The sequence below is a fragment of the Hypomesus nipponensis genome, chromosome 22 (assembly GCF_054491055.1).
Source record: "Hypomesus nipponensis isolate SF chromosome 22, ASM5449105v1, whole genome shotgun sequence".
NCBI classification, from domain to species: domain Eukaryota; kingdom Metazoa; phylum Chordata; class Actinopteri; order Osmeriformes; family Osmeridae; genus Hypomesus; species Hypomesus nipponensis.
The window spans coordinates 19886256-19910308 of record NC_140382.1 but is presented as its reverse complement, the minus strand read 5'-3'; the positions used below and the strand labels follow the sequence as shown (position 1 = coordinate 19910308).

At 48.3% G+C, this 24053-nt stretch overlaps 1 protein-coding gene across 2 annotated transcripts; it reads right to left on the bottom strand.

Moving 5' to 3' along the window:
* On the bottom strand, positions 1 to 24053 carry coro2aa (coronin 2Aa). 2 transcript variants are annotated; one of them, XM_084687108.1, is made up of 13 exons: positions 23612 to 24053; positions 11098 to 11390; positions 8002 to 8202; positions 6601 to 6717; positions 6223 to 6372; positions 5208 to 5387; positions 4978 to 5094; positions 3969 to 4073; positions 2943 to 3039; positions 2443 to 2555; positions 2255 to 2345; positions 1912 to 2174; positions 1 to 1641 (listed from the first exon to the last, which is right to left on the bottom strand). In XM_084687108.1, exons 3-13 carry the CDS (start codon positions 8200 to 8202, stop codon positions 1486 to 1488), a joined length of 1590 nt encoding a protein of 529 aa, XP_084543234.1. In that variant the 5' UTR covers positions 11098 to 11390; positions 23612 to 24053; the 3' UTR covers positions 1 to 1485. The 2 variants fall into 2 exon arrangements, with proteins under 2 accessions (XP_084543234.1, XP_084543233.1); XM_084687107.1 differs by lacking the exon at positions 11098 to 11390.

Here is a 24053-nt window from a genome sequence, read left to right as displayed (position 1 = left end):
TTGTGAAAACAATACCACCTCCTTTATTATTTCATAACTAAACAACCTATGTTCCTAGCTCCTTGGTATGTTTGGGTACAGTGTTGTGATTACAGCGTCACCTTTAAGAAGAGGTACCTTGCCTTGCGAGTTCAACAGGTGAAGTGGGTTATTATGGGATATATCTGAAACAGAACTATAAACTTCCTGGTTGGCTGTGTGGTACATCCCCTTTGAGCCAATAACGTCACCTGTGTGCAATGCATTCTGGGGGACCCCCCCCCCCCCCCGTACAGGTTCTTTGCTGCGACTTCACACTTTCATTCATATGGCTGATATTGTTTTGTTTGCACGTTAAAAACAGGAAAAATACAATTGAATTAAAACATTAAAAGAAGCACCAGCATGGCTGCAGGTGTCGACAGCAGCCGGCTGTTCCCAGGCAACGATTGTTCTCTCCGCTGATTGACGTCTCACTAGTTTAACCGTCATAATGATATTCATAGCAATAGAACAAAAAATCGTGTCTCTCAATCCTCTCTCCACCCAAACATGGTGGTCTCTCTACTGCTCCTTCTTCCATACACTTCTCTCATGCGACACACAATACCAGCATCCACACACAGTATAGGATTTAAAAATGCCAAAAAATAAGAAAATCATTAAAAGGTAAAAAATAAATTCTGTGTATCTTACAATCATAAGTGAGGTCTGTTGTCATCCAATGCAACGATCAGAATTACAGAGACACACATTGTTCATTTTAAGGTAGGCACATTAAAGCATTTTCTTTTTTTCTTGCATAAAAAAAACAAAAACAAACTTGCATAGCTCTGGAGCAGAACGAAGAACACATTTTGGGGTGTGTGAGGGTCATGTTGAGTGGTGCTGTTTCATTGGACAATGACAGAATGATGATCAATATATAGCTAGTGTATGGGTGCTATAGCTAGTGTATGGTTGCTATAGCTAGTGTATGGTTGCTATAGCTAGTGTATGGGTGCTATAGCTAGTGTATGGTTGCTATAGCTAGTGTATGGGTTAGTGTGAGCTAGGGTGTACAGGACATAAAGTGTTCATTTTTGGTCTGGGTGAGATTGTAGCAAACGAGGACACACACACCTCAGTCCAGAGAGGACACACACACACACAGTCCAGTGAGGACACACACACACACACACACAGTCCCAGTCCAGTGAGGACACACACACACACCTCAGTCCAGAGGACACACACAGTCCCAGTCCAAAGAGGACACACACACACACAGTCCAGTGAGGACACACACACACACACACACACAGTCCCAGTCCAGTGAGGACACACACACACACACAGTCCCAGTCCAGAGATGTGTCTACTGCAGTCAAACCCCTCAACCAAAAAAGTGAGGAGAAAAAAAAGTGTTCCAAGAGACAGAAAATAATCAGGCTAAGAAACCAGGGGGACCTGGGTCAGAGCAGAGTCCAGGTGGAGGACAGGGGGGCAGGAAGGCAGGAGGGGGTCTCAGAGGTCTCCGTGGGGGGGCAGTAGAGGGGCTCCCTGGGCATTCCTGACGTTGTTGATCTCCAGCTCCAGCTGTCTGATGCGGACGTCTCTTTGGTTCAGCTGCTCCCGCAGACGACGGATCTCATCCTGCTGCTTGTGGAACCGCACACGCAGCTGCACACACATACAGACAGACAGACAGACAGACACACATGTACACAGACAAGCACACACACGTATACAGACACAGAGAAGGAAGCGTGTTCAAGTAATTGAAGATTACTCTTATTCGCTAATTTTTTTTCCACCTTTCCACCTTTCACTCTCTCGCCTCCTCCCATCCCCTATTCCTCCTCCTTCCATCTCTCTCTACTTCACCAGTCATCCCTCCATCCCTTTCTCCCCTCCAATCCCTCCTCCCTCCCCTTTCCCTCTGTTCATCACCTCATTCTCTGTCTTCGGGGGAGAGTAGCAGAGTGTGGGGTCTTGTCCGTTGCTGAGCGACGACGTCTGACTCCGGTCCTCCTCCTTCACCTCCCTCCCCTCCGGGGTACCCAGCTGGTCTTGGATGTAGCTGAACTGTAGCAGGCCCGGCCTGTTCTGGGACCTGCGGCTGTCCAGGCTGCTGCCCAGACCCTTCCCAGAGCTCCAGTCCTGGGGGCTGTCGGCTACTCGAGTCCCAGGCTTCAGGGACATCAGGACGGGGCCTGGAGGGAGAGGGAGAGGACTCAACCAGGAAGAACTTCTTCTGTTTGTGTATAGATGTGTGTGTGTGTTGACCTCTGACCTTTGTCAATGCCACTGAGCCAGTCGTCTGCGGTCAGGGCTGGCTGGCTCCCTGCTGTCATGGGGTAGATATCCTCCTGGTAGGACTCCGACTGATACACACAAAATTCACAGAATATTTTTCAAAATACACGTACATATCCTATGCATGTGTGTATGTGAATGTGTGTGAGCGTGTGTGTGTCTTACCCTGCGAGGTACGATCATGGACAGAGGTTCGATCAGACTCTTGATGGTGACGAGCTTGTAGAACCTGAACACCTCACAGGAGTTCACGTCCAGCCCTCTCTTAGGCATCACGCCTGACACGCACACATACACACACACACACACACACAACATAAATCTGACTGATTTGTATAGTCAAATAACACAGCCAGGGGGATTTGCATGTGAGTCATTTAAGACTTTGTAGGTGGACTACCACTTTATGAACTAACACACACAGAGAGACAGGAAATGTGAGAGAGATGGACGTGTGTGAAAGAGATAAATAAAGAGAGGATGGGGGAAAAACAGGGAGAGGGATATTAAGATTGAGGGAGAGAAAGAGAGAGAGGAGGGAGAGAGAGAAAAAAGTTGGACGGAGAGGGAGAGGAGAGAGAGGTGGAGAGGAGAGAGGGGGAGAGAGAAAGAGGGGGGGAGACAGAAAGAAAGAGATTGAGAGAAAGAGCAAGAGAGGTTCTTACCCATCCCCTTCTGGGGAAGCAGGGAGCGATACTCTGTGAGGAAGTGCATGTAGGGTTTCTCTGAGCTGATCTCATAGTACCTGATATTACCATCACCCTGAGAGAGAGAGGGAGAGAGAGAGAGGGAAAGAGAGAGAGAGAAAGAAGGAAGAGAGAGAGAGAAAGAAGGGAGAGAGAAGGAAGAGAGAGAAGGGAGAGAGAGAAAGAGAAGGGAGAGAGAAAGACAGTCAATACTTGTGTTCTGCGTACTAAACCTTAAGACTGTGTACTATTTTCTAAAGTACTTTCCATTGATCTGCTTTATCATGTTCAGGTCTGAGGGTTAGGTATGGTTGTTTATCACACTGCTATCGCTCCTGTTACAGCCCTGTGGGCCTAGAACACTGCATCACCTCACAAAACACCCTTAGTACTCCATGTGTTGTTTCCTAGGGTGAGGAGAGTACTTCCTGTGTTTCCTACGGTGAGGAGAGTACTTCCTGTGTTTGCTACGGTGAGGAGAGTACTTCCTGTGTTTGCTAGGGTGAGGAGAGTACTTCCTGTGTTTGCTAGGGTGAGGAGAGTACTTCCTGTGTTTCCTACGGTGAGGAGAGTACTTCCTGTGTTTGCTAGGGTGAGGAGAGTACTTCCTGTGTTTGCTAGGGTGAGGAGAGTACTTCCTGTGTTTCCTAGGGTGAGGAGAGTACTTCCTGTGTTTGCTAGGGTGAGGAAAGTACGTCCTGTGTTTGCTAGGGTGAGGAAAGTACTTCCTGTGTTTCCTAGGGTGAGGAGAGTACTTCCTGTGTTTGCTAGGGTGAGGAAAGTACTTCCTGTGTTTGCTAGGGTGAGGAGAGTACTTCCTGTGTTTGCTACGGTGAGGAGAGTACTTCCTGTGTTTGCTAGGGTGAGGAGAGTACTTCCTGTGTTTGCTAGGGTGAGGAGAGTACTTCCTGTGTTTGCTAGGGTGAGGAGAGTACTTCCTGTGTTTGCTAGGGTGAGGAGAGTACTTCCTGTGTTTGACAGAAAGTGCACCCCTTGGAGTCTCACCTTGCCTGCGATGTACAACATGTGTGTGTCGGGGTCGTAAAAGGGGAACAGCACTCCTGAAGATCCGTCCAGGTCGTGTTGTAGTAAGGGAACAGACAGGTCCTCCTGTACACACACACACACACACAGGCACACACACACACAGGCACACACACACACAGAGCCAGATGAGCATGTTGGAGGTGTTAGAGACATCTCAGTCTAGTTCACAGTAGTCATCATGCTCACTCATCTATCTCACATCTCTAGCGGGGCGGAATTAAACCGATTGAGTCCTATAAAACCCTAATCCATGTACCAGTCATAATCTCCCTCTGCCCACCCACACACTACACCCCAACATCAACACAGCACCCATTAATGAACACCACATTTATTGCTGTGCCATCAGAACCCTCTACAGAGCATGAACAGGAATGTTCTGTTTGACAGCAGCTCATTTCTCAGCCTTGCTGAGCTGCTGGTCTAACTTGTGTGCAGTTCTTCTGTCTGTCCACCAGAGGGTGTGTGTGTCAGAGAGGGCTGTCCAGATCTAGATGGTGCTCCAGATGCTTCTATATGGTTTTAGACGGTTTTAAGGGGTTCTAGGAGATTCTATGTGCTTCTAAATGGTATGAGGTGATTCAAGTTCAGTGTCTCTCAACCCTGGTCCTGTCCTGCATGGTTTAGATGTTTCCAACACCTGATTCAAACTAATGGGTCGTTACCAGGCTTCTGCTGAGCTTCATCAGAATCAGAATCGTTTTTAATAGCCAAGAAAGTGTTCACAAACAAGGAATTTACTTTGGTGGGCAGGTGCATACAGTAAACATAATAAACATATTGAATCCTAAAATCTTAAAGTGTGTGTGCTATCCTTAAATATGCAACATAAACATTCAAAAGAACAACCCATTCCTCTGAAACAGGTGTGTTGGAGCAGAGAAACATCTAGAACATGTAGGGCAGGGGAGCATGAGGACCAGGATTGAGAACCACTGTTCTAGGTGGTTCTATGTGCTTCTCCTACCTGGTCCCAGAGGGCGATCTGCCTGTGGTTCCACCGGGACCCACCGGAGGTCAGCAACATCTTCAGGTTCCCCAGGAACAGAACCTTACTGGCCCGGTGAGTCTTACAGTTGGCCTCCTGGAAACAGACACAAACGGATTATAGAAGACCCCTGATTATAGGCTGCGTGCTCCACCCCACACACACTCTCTCTCTCCCACCCCACACACACCCTCCCCCCCTTCCCAGACCTGCAGCAGAGTCCCAGTGCGTGGGTCTATGATCCGGATCTTCTTGTCCTTGCAGCAGGAGGCCATGAGGCTGCCGTCAGGGCTGAAGGCAAGAGACAATACCACGTCTGTGTGCAGACTGATGGTCCTCACCGGGTTCTTCAGCACCTGCTCAGGACCATCCAGGTTCCACACCATCACCTGGGACACACACATCAGAAACCACACACACATCAGAAACCACACACACACATCAGAAATCACACACACACACACATCAGAAACCACACTCACACACACATCAGAAACCACACACACACACACACACATCAGAAACCACACACACACACACACACATCAGAAATCACACACACATCAGAAACCACACACACACACATCAGAAACCACACACACACACACACATCAGAAACCACACACACACATCAGAAACCACACACACACACACATCAGAAACCACACACACATCAGAAACCACACACACACACACACATCAGAAACCACACACACATCAGAAACCACACACACACACATCAGAAACCACACACACATCAGAAACCACACACACACGCATCAGAAACCACACACACGCATCAGAAACCACACACGAGCACCTCTCAGACCCACAATGTACTGTATTGTGCGTGCAATTACCAATGTGTGTGTATTTATGATGCATGTGTGTGTGTGTATTTATGATGCATGAGTGTGTATTTATGATGCATGTGTGTGTGTGTGTGTATTTATGATGCATATGCCCCATATGTGGCCTGCTTATCTGTTCTGATCTGAGGGCATCTGTCAACCCCTTGTGACACTGCTTGTCAAAGAGGCTTTATAAATAAAGTTTGATGTGATTGGACGCTGGTGAGATAGAGATCTACGGTAGGAGCAGCCAATCACATCGCAACAGGAAATCAGACAGGAAACTGATTTGACTGTCAGCATGTCAGCTGGACAGCTTGGGACGGTTCTTCTCTCACTCATTCTTCTAGACATGAGTGTGTGTGGGAGGTACCTGGTAGTCGTAGGCGGTGCTGAACAGGATGTTGCTGGCGGTGGGGTGCCACTCCAGCAGCCCCACCCTGCGAGAGTGACCCAGCAGCTCCTTCCTGGCCACCGTCAGGTTCCTCAGCAGGCCCTGACACGGGATGTCCCAGATCTTCACCTGGTGCACACACACACACACACACACACACACGTTCAGTCTCATCTTGTCTGGAGACAAGGCAGCAGAGCAGCTCACTTACACAACATTCTGAAATGATCGATAGATGTGCTTTAAAACAATCATTATGCCTTTACATGTTCCTGCTCTTACGTGTGTGTGCGTGGTGTAAGTGTGTGTGTGTATATGTGTGTGTGTAAGTGTGTGTGAGCGCAAGTTTGTGCTGACCGTAGCATCCTCGGAGCAGGAAGCTATGCAGTAGTCGTTAAAAGGGTTCCACTTGATGTCCAGGACGTTTCCCCTGTGGCCCGACACCCTGGGGTGCTGAGGGTCTACCTTCCCTGTCTGAAACACACACACACACAATGAGACAACCTTAGCGACTGACTCCTCAGAGACTGACTCCTCAGGGAAAGTGACTCTTTAGAGACTGACTCCTCAGAGAGATACGCTGTCAACGTGTAGGACTGCTGCCCAGCAGAAGACTGAGGCGTTCATCTACATCACTGGTGCTGCGCAACAAAGAAAGCGAAAGAAACTGCTCGGAAAAGTTTGTGTATTGTGCTCATGTGTTGACATGATTTTGGCAGTTGAAGACGGCTTACTGCAGATGGGACTCATACTTTACCAATCATTTGTCCAAAGGGACAGAAAAACCAGGCCAGGTGAGACCAGGGAGACCAGGTGAGGCCAGGTGAGCTGTTCTGATCCTGCTGACTCACGTGTCTCAACAGAACCTGCTCACTGGTGTTTATATACACACACAAACACACACACAGACTGTATTGTTGGCAGCATCCTGGTGTGTGTGTGTTTGAGTTAATTAAATGACATCACAAGCACCACTGAAGGGCCATTGCCAATGAACCCCCCAAAACCCACACACACACCCACACACACACACACACACACACACACACCCACAGGTGAGCGCTGTTAAACACACACACAAACCTGTCATATTTGGCATTTGACCAGAGTCCACATGATATCACTGCTTTAGGGGCTACATCAACCCCAGAACACAGAACTCTCTCTCCTCCTCCCCCCCCCCTCTCTCTCTCTCTCCCCCCCCTCTCTCTCCTCCTCCTCCCTCCCCCTCTCTCTCTTCCTGTAACACACAGGTGATTGTTTGCACACACACACGGGCAATATTTACGACTCAGAACATGCTATCAGAGAAAGAGAAGCATAAATACCACATCACAGAGGAGGCTGGTGAATAACGGCTGGTGTGTGTGTAAGAGTGTGTGACAGTATGTTTGAGTGTGTGTGTGTGTGTCTGTAGAGACAGATGGGGGGGCTAGGGATCAAGGTGAGTGATGTCATTCCTGAGACCTTGTGTAATTCCAGGAACACAGAGGAATTCACACAACACCTTTAAAATGAGGGAAAGGAGGAAGGAGAGAGAAGAGAGGCAGAGGAATAGAAGGAGTGTGAGAGAAAGAGAGAGAAGGAGAGAAGGAGAGAGACAGGAAGAAAGAAAGACTAGGGAAAGACAAGCAGCCAAGAAGCAAACATTGCTGCTCAAAACAGGACCAGTTTAAAACTCTATTTCTTTTCTTCTCCTCTCCGTATCTCTCCCTCCCCTAGCCCCTCCCCTCCTCCCTCCTCCCTCCCCCTCCTCACGTGGTGGATGGACAGCACCAGGAAGGAGCCTCCTCCGGCACACTCGGTGATGACGGCCAGGAAGCGAGGGTTGACGCTGCAGAAGTGGTTGTCCTGGACGCTGCGAGTGATGGGAACGCCATCGTAGCAGTTCTCCTTGGACGCCGCCTTCCCGAAGACGTGACGAAACTTAGAGCTGCGGTACTGAGGACGCCATGACATCTAAGGAGAGGGAGAGAGGAGGGGGGGGGAGAGAAAGAGGAGGGGAAGAGGAGGGGGAGGGAGAGAGAGTAGGGGGAGGGGGAGAGGAGGGGAAGAGGAGGGGGGGAGAGAGGAGGGGGAGGAGGAGAGGAGGGAGAGAGGAGGGGGGGGAGGAGGGAGAGAGGAGAGGGAGGATTGAGGGAGAGGGGCAGAGGGTTAGTTCACCATAATCTGCCAGTGACTAGATGTGAGAATCATACACACACACAGCCATGACTTAATGTGCCATGTGGAGGACTGGTCGTTGCCTGGCGAGCCAGAGTGCCTGCTGCCTCCCCCCCTCCCTTCCGGGTCTACCTTCTGCCTGCAGCATGGTCATTATTTATGAATCAGGGTGGAGCGCAGTAGGGGGGGGGGGGCAGAGAGAGAGAGAGAGAGAGAGAGAGAGAGAGAGAGAGAGAGTGTGTGTGCTGGTACGCTAGTGAGGGTGTGGCAGGAGAGATGGCCCAGATCTTAACAGATGGAGGGAAAGGGGGAAAGAGGGGGAGAGAGGGCAAGGAGGGAGAGAGGGATGGTCCTTTTGGGCTATTTTACACCCACACACACACCCACACCCTGGGGCTAGCAAGAGCTCATCACTGTCAAGTCGGAATGTTCTCCCTCTCTCCACCTGCTCACAACTGCTATGGTAACCTTCTGAGGTGTGTCTCTCTCTCTCTCTCTCTCTCTCTCTGTCTCTCTCTCTCTCTCTCTCTCTCTCTCTCACAGGTTCAAAGTTCACCCAATGTTAAAGGGCAGCGCTGCATCTAATACAGCTTGCATATATGGGTAAAAACTTGAAGTGCACTTGATTTAAGTACAGGCTGATACCTCTGGCAGCCGGGCTGCACGTCTCCACTCCGATCTGTATCTGTCAGACACAAGCTTCACTCACATCACAACTCTCGGGAAGTGTGTGTGTGTGTGTGTGTGTGTGAGAGCGTTGAGTCTACTGCCACATCTTGTATGCACTCACTGGGCAACCAGACACTGGGAATATCCAGGTGTGTGTGTGTGTGTGTGTGTACAGACAGCAGCCTGTAAGTGGAGAGGTAACACAGCCTGCAGTGTGACCAGGTAGAGGAGAGAGAGGATGACACGGGCAGGAAAGAACGGAGAGTGTGTGTGTGTGTGTGTGTGAGGGTGTGTGTGTGGCCTCAGGACAGAAGGAGCATGTATTACTGTCAGACCACAAACAGATGAAATCTAACACTTCTGACAGAGCCACTGGCCTGCAGCCTTGTTAACATACGACCAGCGTGTGTGTGTGTGTGCTTCAAAAACAACCGTGAAACGCACAACCCACTCTTTCACACAGAAACATTCTATAGACTTTGAAAGCAAAGTTCAACACGTTAAACGACTAATAAATCCATAATTGCAGGGTCAGATGCAGTAAATAGTTGACAGCGCTGGAGTCTTGCCTGCAGTAGCGTGGGAGTGAACTGACTGACAGGGAGGGGATAGGAGCCACTATGGAGTCTGTCTGCTAGCAGCCTAGCTACTGGAGAGAGACTGTGTCTGTAGCTAGCAGCTTAGTTCCTGGAGAGAGACTGTGTCTGTAGCTAGCAGCCTAGCTCCTGGAGAGAGACTGTGTCTGTAGCTAGCAGCTTAGCTACTGGAGAGAGACTGTGTCTGTAGCTAGCAGCCTAGCTACTGGAGAGACACTGTGTCTGTAGCTAGCAGCTTAGCTACTGGAGAGACACTGTGTCTGTAGCTAGCAGCCTAGCTCCTGGAGAGAGACTGTGTCTGTAGCTAGCAGCTTAGCTACTGGAGAGAGACTGTGTCTGTAGCTAGCAGCTTAGCTACTGGAGAGACACTGTGTCTGTAGCTAGCAGCCTAGCTACTGGAGAGAGACTGTGTCTGTAGCTAGCAGCTTAGTTCCTGGAGAGAGACTGTGTCTGTAGCTAGCAGCCTAGCTCCTGGAGAGAGACTGTGTCTGTAGCTAGCAGCTTAGTTCCTGGAGAGAGACTGTGTCTGTAGCTAGCAGCCTAGCTCCTGGAGAGAGACTGTGTCTGTAGCTAGCAGCCTAGCTACTGGAGAGAGACTGTGTCTGTAGCTAGCAGGCTAGCTACTGGAGAGAGACTGTGTCTGTAGCTAGCAGCTTAGTTCCTGGAGAGAGACTGTGTCTGTAGCTAGCAGCCTAGCTCCTGAGAGAGACTGTGTCTGTAGCTAGCAGCCTAGCTACTGGAGAGAGACTGTGTCTGTAGCTAGCAGCTTAGTTCCTGGAGAGAGACTGTGTCTGTAGCTAGCAGCCTAATGATTGCATGATTGTGTTTCTACTTGTACCCACAAATACGTGCACGCACTCAAACACATGCCGCCGCCTAAAACCATTTTGAGATTTCACTTTGACACACGCACACACATTCCATAACCTAAAAACATTTACCTGCACACAGGCAAAGACACACACACACACAACACTTCATGTTCACGTTCAAGATGTTTGTCATGAAGTGTGTGTGACAGAAAAGCTGAGATAGGAGAAGAGGACACACACACACTGCCTCCTCCACACACACACACACACACACACACACTTCTCAGGGCTCCAGCTTACACACACACACACACAATAACACTGACATGATTACATGAGCTTGTACACTACAGATTCCAGGATTTTAAACTCATTGTCCGCATACAGTCCAGTAGAGGACACACACACACACACACTTCAAAGACTTCCTCAATTAGAAGTTAGATTCTCTTCCATGGGAGTTTATCTTGTTCAAGCATGCCTCAATAACCCCCCACCTACACACACACCTCACCAGTTTAGTGGTTACTCACAGCTCACACACACACAATCTAAGGTATAAGTCAGGTACACTAACCAGGAGACTGTGGACACAGAGAGAGAGACAGACTCACCTTTTCTGTCTATGTGGAAGCTGGAGACAGTTTCTGTGAGTCCAGGTGCTGTCAGTCTGTCTGTCAGTCTGTCTATCTGTCAGTTCCCAACAAATCTCTGTCCTCCTCACTCTGCCCACATGGGACGAGTATGCCTTCCACACACAGACACGCGCACACAGGCTTCAAAGAGAGATCTCTCCAAGGCTCTAATCCACCAGGCTGGTCCAAGTCATCGTCAGTACAGACAGCATCCACAAGCACGGCTCCTTCCAGCTGTCCTGACAGGGTCAGCTGATCTGGCAGCTCCACACCTGCTCACACACATCCAGCGGTGAGAGAGAGAAAGATTAGGTGAGGAAGTGTGTAGGCAGAAAAGAAAGAGCATGAGTGTGTGTGATTGTACACTCCCTAATAGGGTGGTGCCAGAACTCGTCACAGACAGACAGAGAGAGAGAGAGAGAGAGAGACAGAGAGAGAGAGAGAGAGAGAGAGAGAGAGAGAGAGAGAGAGAGAGAGAGAGAGAGAGAGAGAGAGAGGGGCGGGGTCAGAGGGCGAGAGAGAGAGCGAGGGGTGGGGTCGGAGGGCGAGAGAGAGAGAGAGAGAGAGAGAGAGAGAGAGAGAGAGAGAGAGAGAGAGAGAGAGGGGTGACAGGGCGAGAGAGAGAGACAGAGAGGGGAGACAGAGGTAATCAGACACTCCCCCTCCTCCTCCAGCAGATCACACTGCCCCACCTCCCTCCCTCCCCCCTGTCCTCCTCCACAGCGTTTGCAAGATTCAAGATCAAGATTCCTCTCCTTATCTTTTCTAGTCGCCACTACCACTCCCTCCTCCTCTCCCTCCCCCTCCCTCCCTCCCTCCCTCCCTCCCTCCCTCCCTCCCTCCCTCCCTCCCTCCCTCCCTCCCTCCCTCCCTCCCTCCCTCCCTCCCTCCCTCCCTCCCTCCCTCATGTCCCTGTGTCCTGCCTCTTACAGTAAAACATAACCCCCCAACACACACACACTGGTCCCTGAACAACGGCCTCTCCTGCGTTCCTCCCTCTCCCCTCCTTTCCTCTCCTCTCCTCTCCCTCCTCTACTCTCTTTACTGTCTCTCCCCTCTCACACACGCTGAACCTTAACGGTAACTGATGTCACTATCCCTGATCTCATATTTTAGCCTCCATACCTTCGAAAGGAGAAACTTAATTAACTCCTTCCAGCAGCATGGAAAACCAACATTGCACAACACTGGTGAGATGCAAGCTGGGCGGAGGGCCAAGCTTGTCCTGAAATCTGGCGCTGATGCCGACGGCAGTGCTGATAATCGCTACACGTCACCCAGCCCCCATCCTGGTCATTACATAATGCCAGAGGCTAGCAGAGTACACAAGATAGACTGGGGAGGGCTAGGCTAGGTTAGCACATGCTAGGCTACACCAGTTTATGCTAGCTTAGGACATGCTAGGCTTGGCTATACCAGGCTACGCTAGGTTAACAGGTCCACTTGAGGATGAAGAGAAAGAGGAGGAAGAGAGATCGCCAGCTGGCCTTCACATGGAGAAACAGGAGACTGAGAAGGAGGGAGAGGACAGGGAGGAAGAGAGATCAAGAGGAGGTAGGGAGCGAGAGCAGACAAACTAGTCAATATGTTTATCACAAGCACAAACATAAACACACAAACCGTCCAGAGTTTAACTCTGCTCTGAGGGAGAGGTTAAACAGGCTCAAAGATTATTTGATCTGCGCCACAAACACACACACACACTATCTCTTAAGACTGTTTGTTTTGCAACACAGACACGCCCACACACACCTTGACAGAACCACCATAATAGAAGTGGGCTGGATAGACACACATGCTACTATCTGACTAGGGCTGCACATCCAAACACACCCAAACCTCAGAAATACAGCCATTCATATGTATGCCCCCCCCCCCACACACACACCTTGAACAAACCCATTAGGACGATGAATGGGCCATTTGAGCTGAATGTAAATGCTAAATAGTGCCCTTAAACAAACAAATGTGGTCATTTAAGTGATGTCAATGTATGTTGACCTACTACTGTTGATAGAGTGGACTGAGTGAAGCACAGAGAGAGAGAGGAGCGAGAAAGAGAGGTGGGTGGGGGATCCATTTATTTTAAATCATGTTGTTATGCAAGACAACCATATGCCAACACTGACATACATACACACGCACCAGCCTACATGTTTACTTACACACACACACACACACTTCAGACTAGCTGAAAGCTGAGCCAGTCAGTGTAATAATTCTTTCCCATTATCTGCTACTGCACGATAAACAAACAATCTCACACAATTTATAAACCAGCTACAGCAAACCTTATGCAATATATATGATCCCCAGCCAACCGCATACAGCATGTAATCTAGCTAGAACCAACCTTATACGTGATCTATCTATAACCAATCTTATATAAATCAGTCTACACTCATATTGTTATTGATGGTAGAGCAGGAGGTGGAATCTGGGAGAAGCAGGCTTGATCTAACCAAGTTGAATACACTACTGTCTGACTGCTCAGACTAGTAGCATCCCCCTCCCCCTCCCCCTCCCCCTCCCCCTCCCCCTCCCCCTCCCCCTCCCCCTCCCCCTCCCCCTCCCCCTCCCCCTCCCCCTCCCCCCTCCCCCTCCTCCCACCAATCACAGCCAAGGGGGTATCCGTAAGTATCCAAAATTAGGACGGATAGTTCGGAAATTCAGGAGGAACACATTGAGTTCTCCGGGTCCGTTTTTTGGAAAACAGAGTAAAACGGAGTACCCTAAATCAACCTGTAGAAGAAAAGGCAGACTGAGAACGTTGTCTAACAGCCTGGGAGCCTCTCCAAACATCTGACGGCTCCATGGCCTCCCTCCCTCTCTAATCAGGGATCACACAGTCGCAGCTAATAGCCAGTGTCCTGTGAGAAACTGCAGCCTGGCTTCTTTGAGGCGCAGGAGCCATAATGGCCGCCCATTTCCTCAGTTTGTCTTCATTCCCTGATGGTTTGACACCTGTTACACATGGTGTAAACACCTGGTTTAGGAGCGTAAAGTACTGCTGTGTTCCTCTGTCCGCTGTCTTGAGCGTTTCATTTGGGGGTGGGTTTGGAGGAAGTGGGAGGAGGGGAGTGGGGGCGAGGGGTGTTTACCTGCAGCTGGAGGGCACTGGGTGGGGGAGGGAGCTGGGTGGGGGAGGGGGGGCGGGGGGGACAGAGGGGACCCAGATTAGCAGCTGTGTGTTTGTGTATTTTGTGTGTTTGTGTATTTTGAGATTTTCACTAAATAAATATAACCACAAAGTATTGCCTTGTCTTGTTAGATTGTTGTTTGGTTAGTATCAGGTCTGTTTGTACTGATGACATGAATCAGGTCTGTTTGTACTGATGACATGACCGGCACAACAAAGGAAACAGAACAAAGCACACCAGCCTTGTTGGCCAACAGTGATCTCACAGGTGAGTGAGGCAGCTCCTGTCTGTCTCATATAACTGATGGTTCATCTTGTTTTTAGATTTTAAAATCTAGTTTTTGTAATGATTGTGTCGAATATATATCTGTTATCCGGTGACTTCCTGTAAGTAAATGACATTATTTACATTATTTAAGAAATCTTATCAAGTGAAACTCTCTTTATTCACAACCAATGTACTTGTTTTAAACATAAGCAAACTTAAAACAAATATTTCTGTACTAAAATTTGACAGGGTTTTGACAGCACACAAAGAAACCTCGCTAGCTATGGAAGGCCCAGTGTATTAAAACAACCCCATGTGTCAACCACGCGTAATTAACGCTAAATTATCCTTAGCGCCTTGCTTGACGTGGCCCCGTCTCAACCACGCATAAAAATCGCAGACTTCCATACAAACTTAGCTAGCAGCCAGGCCTCTCAGCCTAGCGACAAGGAGGGGCATCACACAGCCAGGCCCTCCTTTGGGGCGGACACATCCCTGTCAAGCCACAGGCTCCATAAGAGAAATCAGGCCCTGGTTCAGTTGGTCCCCATGCAAACTAAACAATGTAAACACTACCTAGCAACACAACTACTCCCTTTGATCTCATGTTGATTCAGTTTATTTAGAAACAGTGTATATTTGATGGTCTGTAGAAGAGAGTAGTATTAATCTCTCAAAGGAATGGAAAATATAGAAAAAGATAGTTCTCAATTTTCCTCGAGGATATGACCAAACTATAAACTTTTAGGGAGTCCTTGAAAACATGTTTTGCCACCGCACTGTTTCTCAAAGGTGACCAGAAGACAAGACATTTACATGTTTGGTGTTTTGCAATTGAAATTACTTCAACGGCCACTACCAATTTCACTGTCAGAACCAAAGAGGAACAATTGTAAGGAAATTCAGGCCATTTGCCCCGTGCGATTTACGTACTCAAAACAGAAAGCCGACACCTACTTGCCAACAGAGAGGTCTTAAATGTACAACGTACGGGTTCTGTGTTTTGGGAGTTATCTTTTATGTCCAGGATGTTCATCATCAACAGATTTGTCCAAACTCATCTTTTTGTTCTGCTGTAGTTGGGACATGGTGGTGCAGCTGCGGCCCTACTCATCATGAGCTGCCGTGACACCAAGACCACATGTCTAGTCCTTACATGTCACACGTTAATGACAAAATACCTGGGAGAGGGGAGGGAATCCAACAGCTGAGCTCTGATTCTGCTGAGCCTTCCAGGTAATGAATCAGACCGGTTTCAACCAACGGTGATTCATGTCATACAGCTAGGTTTATCAACACTTGATGAGATATCTCTCTCACTGTCACGCTTTTACACCAAACACCACACACACACACACACACAGTCTGACGTTGCCTGTGTTTGAAATGATGTAAGCCTCATCTAAAGGGTTTCTAAAAATAAACCGAGCCATGGTTTTTATGTACTGAACCCAGGGGATACTGTGCTGTTCATTAAACAGAGAGAAAAAGGGGAAACGATTGACTAGATTTTCATGATGTCACATGAGATGACATCATCCTGGGGGGACTGTGTTGAAGCTCTAAAGTTGTCATCATCCTGTTATTATAAAAACACCATGGTGACAAGACAGACCTGAAGAACACACACACACACACGCCTATGCACACACACACACACACACACACTCACCCGGACTCCAGTGACCAGCGATTCAACGACAAATATCAGATGAGCTTGTGAAACTGAAAACTAAATCAATCCGTTTATTGACTTACAGTGAGAGGCATGCAGCCAGAGTAACTATAGCAAACTGCATGACATAATACATACCCTCACATGCAAGTAAGACTGTGTGTGTGTGTGTGTGTGTGTGCATGCACGTGCAGTATGTATCGATGTGTGTCGTCTATATTATACGTGTTTCAAATAAAATCGTATTTGTATTGCTCTTTTAACAAACACAAGTGTGTTTGTTTGGGCTTAACATGCACCCATAGATCTGTACCTAAACCCTCAAGGAAGACCAGGAAAAACTCCCAGGAAACCAGAGGAAATGCAAGAAACCTTGGAAGTGTGTCTTATACCCTAAACCTCACCTGGTGACCATGTGTGTCTTATACCCTAACCCTCACCTGGTGAACATGTGTGTCTTATACCCTAACCCTCACCTGGTGAACATGTGTGTCTTATACCCTAACCCTCACCTGGTGACCATGTGTGTCTTATACCCTAAACCTCACCTGGTGAACATGTGTGTCTTATACCCTAACCCTCACCTGGTGACCATGTGTGTCTTATACCCTAACCCTCACCTGGTGACCATGTGTGTCTTATACCCTAACCCTCACCTGGTGACCATGTGTGTCTTATACCCTAACCCTCACCTGGTGAACATGTGTGTCTTATACCCTAACCCTCACCTGGTGAACATGTGTGTCTTATACCCTAACCCTCACCTGGTGACCATGTGTGTTTTATACCCTAAACCTCACCTGGTGACCATGTGTGTCTTATACCCTAACCCTCACCTGGTGACCATGTGTGTCTTATACCCTAACCCTCACCTGGTGAACATGTGTGTCTTATACCCTAACCCTCACCTGGTGACCATGTGTGTCTTATACCCTAACCCTCACCTGGTGAACATGTGTGTCTTATACCCTAACCCTCACCTGGTGAACATGTGTGTCTTATACCTTAACCATCACCTGGTGATGTCAGAACATCAGGTTGCTCTACTGGCAGTGTGCTACCTGAATCAAGGCATCCAGCTGTGAGCTGTAGTCATGATGGCATTTTCAACCATACAGGCTGACATCCATTAAGTAGTGTCATTTCAGAAGTCATGTTTCAACACAGAGACCAGATCAGAGTCGAGTCACTTCTCCCTGACAGGGAAGGATCCCACAGCTGCTTCAGAGACCAGAGCTCTTACCGAATCCGGCCCTGATAAGATTTGAAGTTATGATAGATCGGCTTCTCAAGTCCCTTCAGTCTGTGGATGAAGTAGCTTTTAGTTTAGCCTGGCAGACGAGCTGCAGAAAGATCAAATATTAACTGAACCTCAAAGGAATGGAAGGGGGAAGAGATTAGGGCAGAACATGACAATCGCCGACGTCCAAATTCCACAAAATAGAGAGCCAATAATCTAATCTCATCCATTGGACGATTTAAAGGACAAACTCCAAAGACAGGAGTAGTAAAAATAAAATATAAAAAAGTCTACATTTCCAAGTGTGATGATATGTTGTTAGGCCTACACCGAGAAAACGTTTTACGAAATCTTCATCTCTCAGCCGTGTAGGCTACACTTCATTGAAACCCTTCATGAATATTCAAAGATAAAATGGAGCTTGGCCATATTCAATTATTCATGAACAGATAAGAGAGAAGCAGAACCACATCAAGTTAGCGGAACAGTCTCGCCTTATTCCCCTGCTACAATAGTGGGTTACCATGTCAACACCGAGCTGAATATCCGGTGAAGACTGTCCGTGCCAGACGTAATGTCTTGTGGGAGAATCTCACTGTGTGCCCATAGCCTAGAATACAACAGTTAACTGGCCAACCTGTATAGACGCAGCATCTGCGGGACGAGAAACAACAGGACACATCGGCAGCCAAGACACCAGTCATAACCCAATCACGTCCATTAGCTAACAGCATTAGTGCTACAAGAATGCTGACTAGTCTAGGGTTTGTTGAAAGTGCGGGTCGAATGACCTTCTCCATAATGCATGTGTACTGTAGCCTTAGTATGTCCTTGAGTGGAAGACTAAGATCAAATCTATAAACCTGGTGGTGGGTTAGCCTACCACAGCCTTTCCCAACACGTTCCACTTTGAGGCCCACATGCATAGCTCACATGTGCTTGCGGCCGCCCAACTCACACGTTATACAATAGAGAAGGTGTACTTTCTTCATCATAGGCCTACAGCAGAGTTTAGTATAGTTCTCATCAAGTACTCAGAAATGATGCAACCTCTCAAAACTTTTTTCCCAAAACTTTTTTCCACACACAGAGAGGAGAAAGGAGAGAGGAGAGGGAAGAATACTGAGAATCCAGATTTTCATTCGGGGTGGCAGAAGGAAGTTGTTGGGTGGCCTCCTGGAGGTGAATCAAACCCAGAGTAGGAGGGTACAGTACTCCCTATGGTAAATGATTAGGTTATAACATTGTAGTTTAAATTAAATAGTAACATTAATATTATTTATTGAAATGTTCTGTGATGTACAAATAATATTTTTCCATGGAAAAATTGAGGTTCATGTTGTTTAATTGTAACTGGTACAGTACATGCTCTTATGGTTCTTCCTTTTGGGACTGCTTTTTCACAATGTATGCTTCATGTTTTGGATACCCGCAATGTTTGGGGCTATCTCGTTATTATGATCAGAGACGTATGCACTTTTGTAAAACTCTCTCTTGGAACTTGCTTTGGATAAAAGTGTCTGCTAAATGCATTAAAAAAATGTTTTTGGGGTGGCAGCTGCAACCCCTTGCCACCCCTTAGATCCGCCACTGGAGAAGCCTAAACAGAGAAATGTTGGTTTGCGGATTTCATAACTAATTTCAAATTCCAACACCATTGTCCAACTGATACAAGGGGGTATGGATGACAGCAGAGGACAATGTTGATGGAGGTGCTAACGGCTGTCTGTGAGAGTGTGTGAGTGTGTGTGTTGGACAGTCACAATGACCGGCTGGTGGGCTTAGTGTTCCACATGTCATGTGACACAGATGCCATGGTTACATAAGAGCATTTTAGGATTCATAACCAGAGTCAGGGAAGCCACCCTGAGTCACACCAGCTCCACCCTGAGCCACACCAGCTCCACCTTGAGTCCCAACAGCTCCACCCTGAGCCACACCAGCTCCACCCTCAGTCCCACCAGCTCCACCCTCAGTCCCACCAGCTCCACCCTGAGCCACACCAGCTCCACCCTCAGTCCCACCAGCTCCACCCTGAGTCCCACCAGCTCCACCCTGAGCCACACCAGCTCCACCCTGAGCCACACCAGCTCCACCTTGAGCCAGTAAGATAGGACAGACTTTTCAGTAGCTCAGACAGAATATTCTATGGGCGCAGTATTGGGTAGCTGTAAGGCTTAAACATAAGAACAAAATATGATTTAGCGCCATAACCAGGGTTAATGTTTCAACGTTTCGATCAATCAAGTGAATAAAGTAACGGGTGCTCAGCATCGAGTTGGATGAGGTTGCAGGTTTGAATTCCCCCTGTATCATGCTTTCTATATAAGTGTCTGCTAAATAAATACATTATTTAAAGTTAAGTTAAAACACTTTAAACAAACTAGATGCAGTACTACAGTTGAGACCCTGTCATAAAGGGTGAGACAGAATAATGAATCATGTGATTGGTGGTTCTTAGGAACAGTTCTAGAACATTCCACAGAGAACCTCTAGGTCACCTTCAGGTTCCAACACAAAATAGTCTGACTCATCCATCAACCATCCTTGCACCTTCAACATGAATCAAAGCACCAGAACTACCCACAAACACCAATGTCGTTGTAATGGATGGAGCCAGGCTGGGGGACTGGGGGACTGGAGGGCTGGGGGACTGGAGGGCTGGGGGGCTGGGGGACTGGAGGGCTGGAGGGCGGTGAGGGCGGTGAGGGAGTGCGTTTTCCCAGCAGACAGGTGATGACAGGTCAGACTGGAAGGTTAAAGGATGCAGAGCTGTCAGGCTGGGGGGGGGGGGGGGGGTCACAGAGTTGGGATGGATGTTGTCATAAGTGTTCTTACTCACAATGGTGCCACACAGAGAGTGTACTGACAATAACACATCTGTTTGTAGAGTTTCAGATCTCAGAAACACTCCACGTGTGGCCCTGGTTGAGTCCGTATCTTTCCATACCATATTCAGGCTTGGAGTCATTCTGGATATTAAGGGGTGAAGACTGACTCAGCTACATACCTGCTGTGTGTGGACAGGCACAACATCCCCTGTCCTGCTTGTCCACACACAGCAGGAATGTCGCTGATCATCAGCATGGAAACGCCACAGAGAACTTGACACCATATCCTGTTCTGTCCTGACATCACTCCCTGCGGGCTGGGGGGGCGTGACTGTGAGGTCATAATGAACCGTAAAAGGCTCCAAGACAGACTGACTTGACTGGTATCTATGACAGAACGGTAACCATGGATGCTGACCTCATCCAGTTAGAGGCTGCTATCCAGCCAGTCAGGTCCAGAGTTCATTCAACAGGTGAAAACCAGGTTAGAACACACAGCTGAACCAGGCAGAACACTCACTTGTACCAGGCAGCACACTCACAGCTGAACCAGGCAGAACACTCACAGCTGTGCCAGGCAGCACACTCACAGCTGAACCAGGCAGAACACTCACAGCTGTGCCAGGCAGAACACTCACAGCTGTGCCAGGCAGCACACTCACAGCTGAACCAGGCAGAACACTCACAGCTGTGCCAGGCAGAACACTCACAGCTGAACCAGGCAGAACACTCACAGCTGAACCAGGCAGCACACTCACAGCTGTATTGCCTCGACATGTCACCTGGACATACAAGCAGAACTGTCATATATACTTAATGTGAAAGACAGGCATTGTGGTTGTCTTAAGTTAGAGAGACTCATCTCTGTGATGCAACCTCCCTGTTCTCCTTCATGGCTGTCTTCACCTCAGTAATGATTACAAGCAGCATTCCATGGATGTGCTACTGACTTCAGACATGCGTGTGTGACCAGGGTGTCCCGCAGCACTTTTCATTTAAGGCAGCCGCCCTGAGCAACACACGCCTGCCGCCTTAACTACGTCGTCAAAATGTTTTTTTTATTTTTTTACAGCGATATCCGCCGTTGTCCTGTTTTCTCCCTTCCATTCCAAACCGTGACCAACGACAGTCTCCCCCCCCCTTCCCAGTCTGACAGCTAACTCCACCATGCATGTGTGTGACTGGATGTGTACGCGTTCAGACAATTCCTTTGCACTTTGTCTGAGGAAGATATCAACACAGATTCTTGCTGGAATTAAACCGGAATCGATCAATTTACAAATCAATCATGTTTGATGGGCGTGCCTGGTTGTCAGAACAACAGTGTTTGCAGGAACAAGCAGCTTCCTGTTACATAAGTGTGTCATTGTGACATCCTGAGAAATGACCTGCCAATCACAGCCTCTGGTTCATGTTTGCTCAAAGCCACACCCCACTCTGTGAGCAGCTTCTATCAGCAGGACTTTGATACCTGACAACTACACACCCAATCAAACTGCAGCAGCCATCTTTGTGTACTTGTCCTAGTAAACAAACTGCCTTTGAGTGTACTCAGCAAGTACACTGCTTCATGTAGGCCACTTTGTAGTAGTCTGTAAAGCTCTGCATATAATGGTCCTATAAGCACACACAGATCCTATAAGCACACACATCCTATAAGCACACACAGGTCCTATAAGCACACACAGGTCCTATAAGCACACACAGGTCCTATAAGCACACACAGGTCCTATAAGCACACACAGGTCCTATAAGCACACACAGGTCCTATAAGCACACAGGGGAGGTGAGTCTCTCTGGGCCTTGCAGCTGCCTGTGAAGGTGTGAGGAGGGGAGGTAGAATCTCAGCTCTGTGTGAACTGCCTTGTCTAATAGTCTGGTACAGATATAGTGTGTTTTATGGTTCTGTTAGAGATTTCACAAGGGGAGAGAAAGAGACAGACCGAGAGAGAGACAGACAGAGAGCAAGAGAGAGACAAAGAGACAGACAGAGAGTAAGAGAGAGACAGAGAGACAGAGAGAGACAGAGAGACGGAGAGAGAGACAGAGAGACGAAAGTGTATATCTACAAAGATGACGCCCATCATTATAGACACTACTGCTCTCCTGGCTGTCCTGTGTGTGTGTGAGACAGTGTGTGTTTGTGTGTGTGTGTGTGTGTGTGAGACAGTGTGTGTGTGTGAGACAGAGTGTGTGAGTGTGTGAGACAGTGTGTGTGTGTGTGTGTGTGTGTGAGACAGAGTGTGTGAGTGTGACAGAGTGTGTGTGTGTGTGTGAGACAGTGTGTGTGTGTGTGTGTGTGAGACAGTGTGTGTGTGTGTGTGTGTGTGAGACAGAGTGTGTGAGTGTGACAGAGTGTGTGTGTGAGACAGTGTGTGTGTGAGTGTTAAAGACACTGTCCTCCCACTGAAGGGTTGTTCAGAACCTGTCTCCTGGTCTTTCTCACGTTCAGCATTAGAGGTGACCCAGTTTTGCTGGCTTGCATATGGGCTAAGGAGGGTCTATCTCTCCTCTTGCATCTCCTTTAAGTAAAGATATCGAATTGCTTGTTCAGGCAAACCTCTACTACTGGCTTGCTCTGTGCAATCATTTTTATTGCATTAACACTTCCCGCCAGCCTATAAGTTATAACAGTTGTGTTTTAACACTAGCAAACCAACACCTCTCACAGACTATTATGTTGTCATGCTTTGGGAGAATTTTCTTCATACACTTTATTGACCCTTGATCTGAAACACAGTCGTGTTTTCCATCTCGTGAAGAATCCCTACCTGGTGTCAGGCAGGGCACAACGCGCCCCCTTTCTTCTGCAAATCACTGAGGAGAGATCCTCAACACTGCCCGTCGCCAGTCTCACATGTTAGAAACTCACGTCGGGATTAAAACAGCTGTACCAAACGGTAGTTGTGATGTCTCCGGTTTGTTTACGTCTACCCTGTCACAACTCAGAAACGCAACAATGGGCGCTCCATCTGGGGAACGGCTGGACTGCTGCGATCAGCATACGTTGTAAGCGATACCCAACCGCGTTGGTATAACAACTGCAGTCAAAACGACCCGCTTTATTGTGACCCCGCTGCTTTGAGAATTCATTACAATGAGTCAAATGTTATTGATTAGGACCTACATGTTTTTGTATAGGCTATTCAATATTATTCTACGCCACATGGACTGCACTGTACCACAGCCACGCGGCCACAACCACAGCCAAGCAAGCCTCAAAACGACAGCGACAACAACAACCCGCGTTCACCTTTGAAGAGCAGTTGTCGACTTGCCGGAAAAATCATAATATAACTTTGGCATATGGCGGCGTGAAATCAAAGCGCCAACCTCTTACCTTTGAGATTGTCATGCAAGATGTGTCGGGCAGGTGGAAATGGTTTGTGAGGGAGAACCCGAACCGCAGCGGTGGATGGCGCGGTGCCTCTCTTCCTTAGGACTCACACACGCTGTTTGGAAATCGTTTTACGTGTCAGTAATCAGTTGTGATGATGATGACGATGATCCTACATAAACCATAACGAACGGCCAAAACGAGAAGACAACGATGACGATGTGTCCTCACTGTCAACACCCGCAAACACGCGCACACTCCGCAGTGAGGGAAAAAAGAAAAGAGCGGAGGGCTGCGGAACCGAGGGGCGGAGAGATGCTGCCGCTCCCGAGAAAGTGCGGGGAATTTAGCCGTAGATGTTACTGTCGTGACTCGTCCCGGTCTTGGTAGGGGTTTTATCCTGCGACCGGCTCGCCCGTCAGTCGGTCTGTTGGATTTGAAAGAC

What these genes read in the sequence shown, in the direction of transcription:
- coro2aa (XM_084687107.1), bottom strand. An exon ending in GCACTGGGACTCTGCTGCAG is followed by an intron (nt 5,095 to 5,207) that starts GTCTGGGAAGGG and finishes GTCTGTTTCCAG; the next exon opens with GAGGCCAACTGTAAGACTCA. An exon ending in AGATCGCCCTCTGGGACCAG is followed by an intron (nt 4,074 to 4,977) that starts GTAGGAGAAGCA and finishes GTGTGTGTACAG; the next exon opens with GAGGACCTGTCTGTTCCCTT.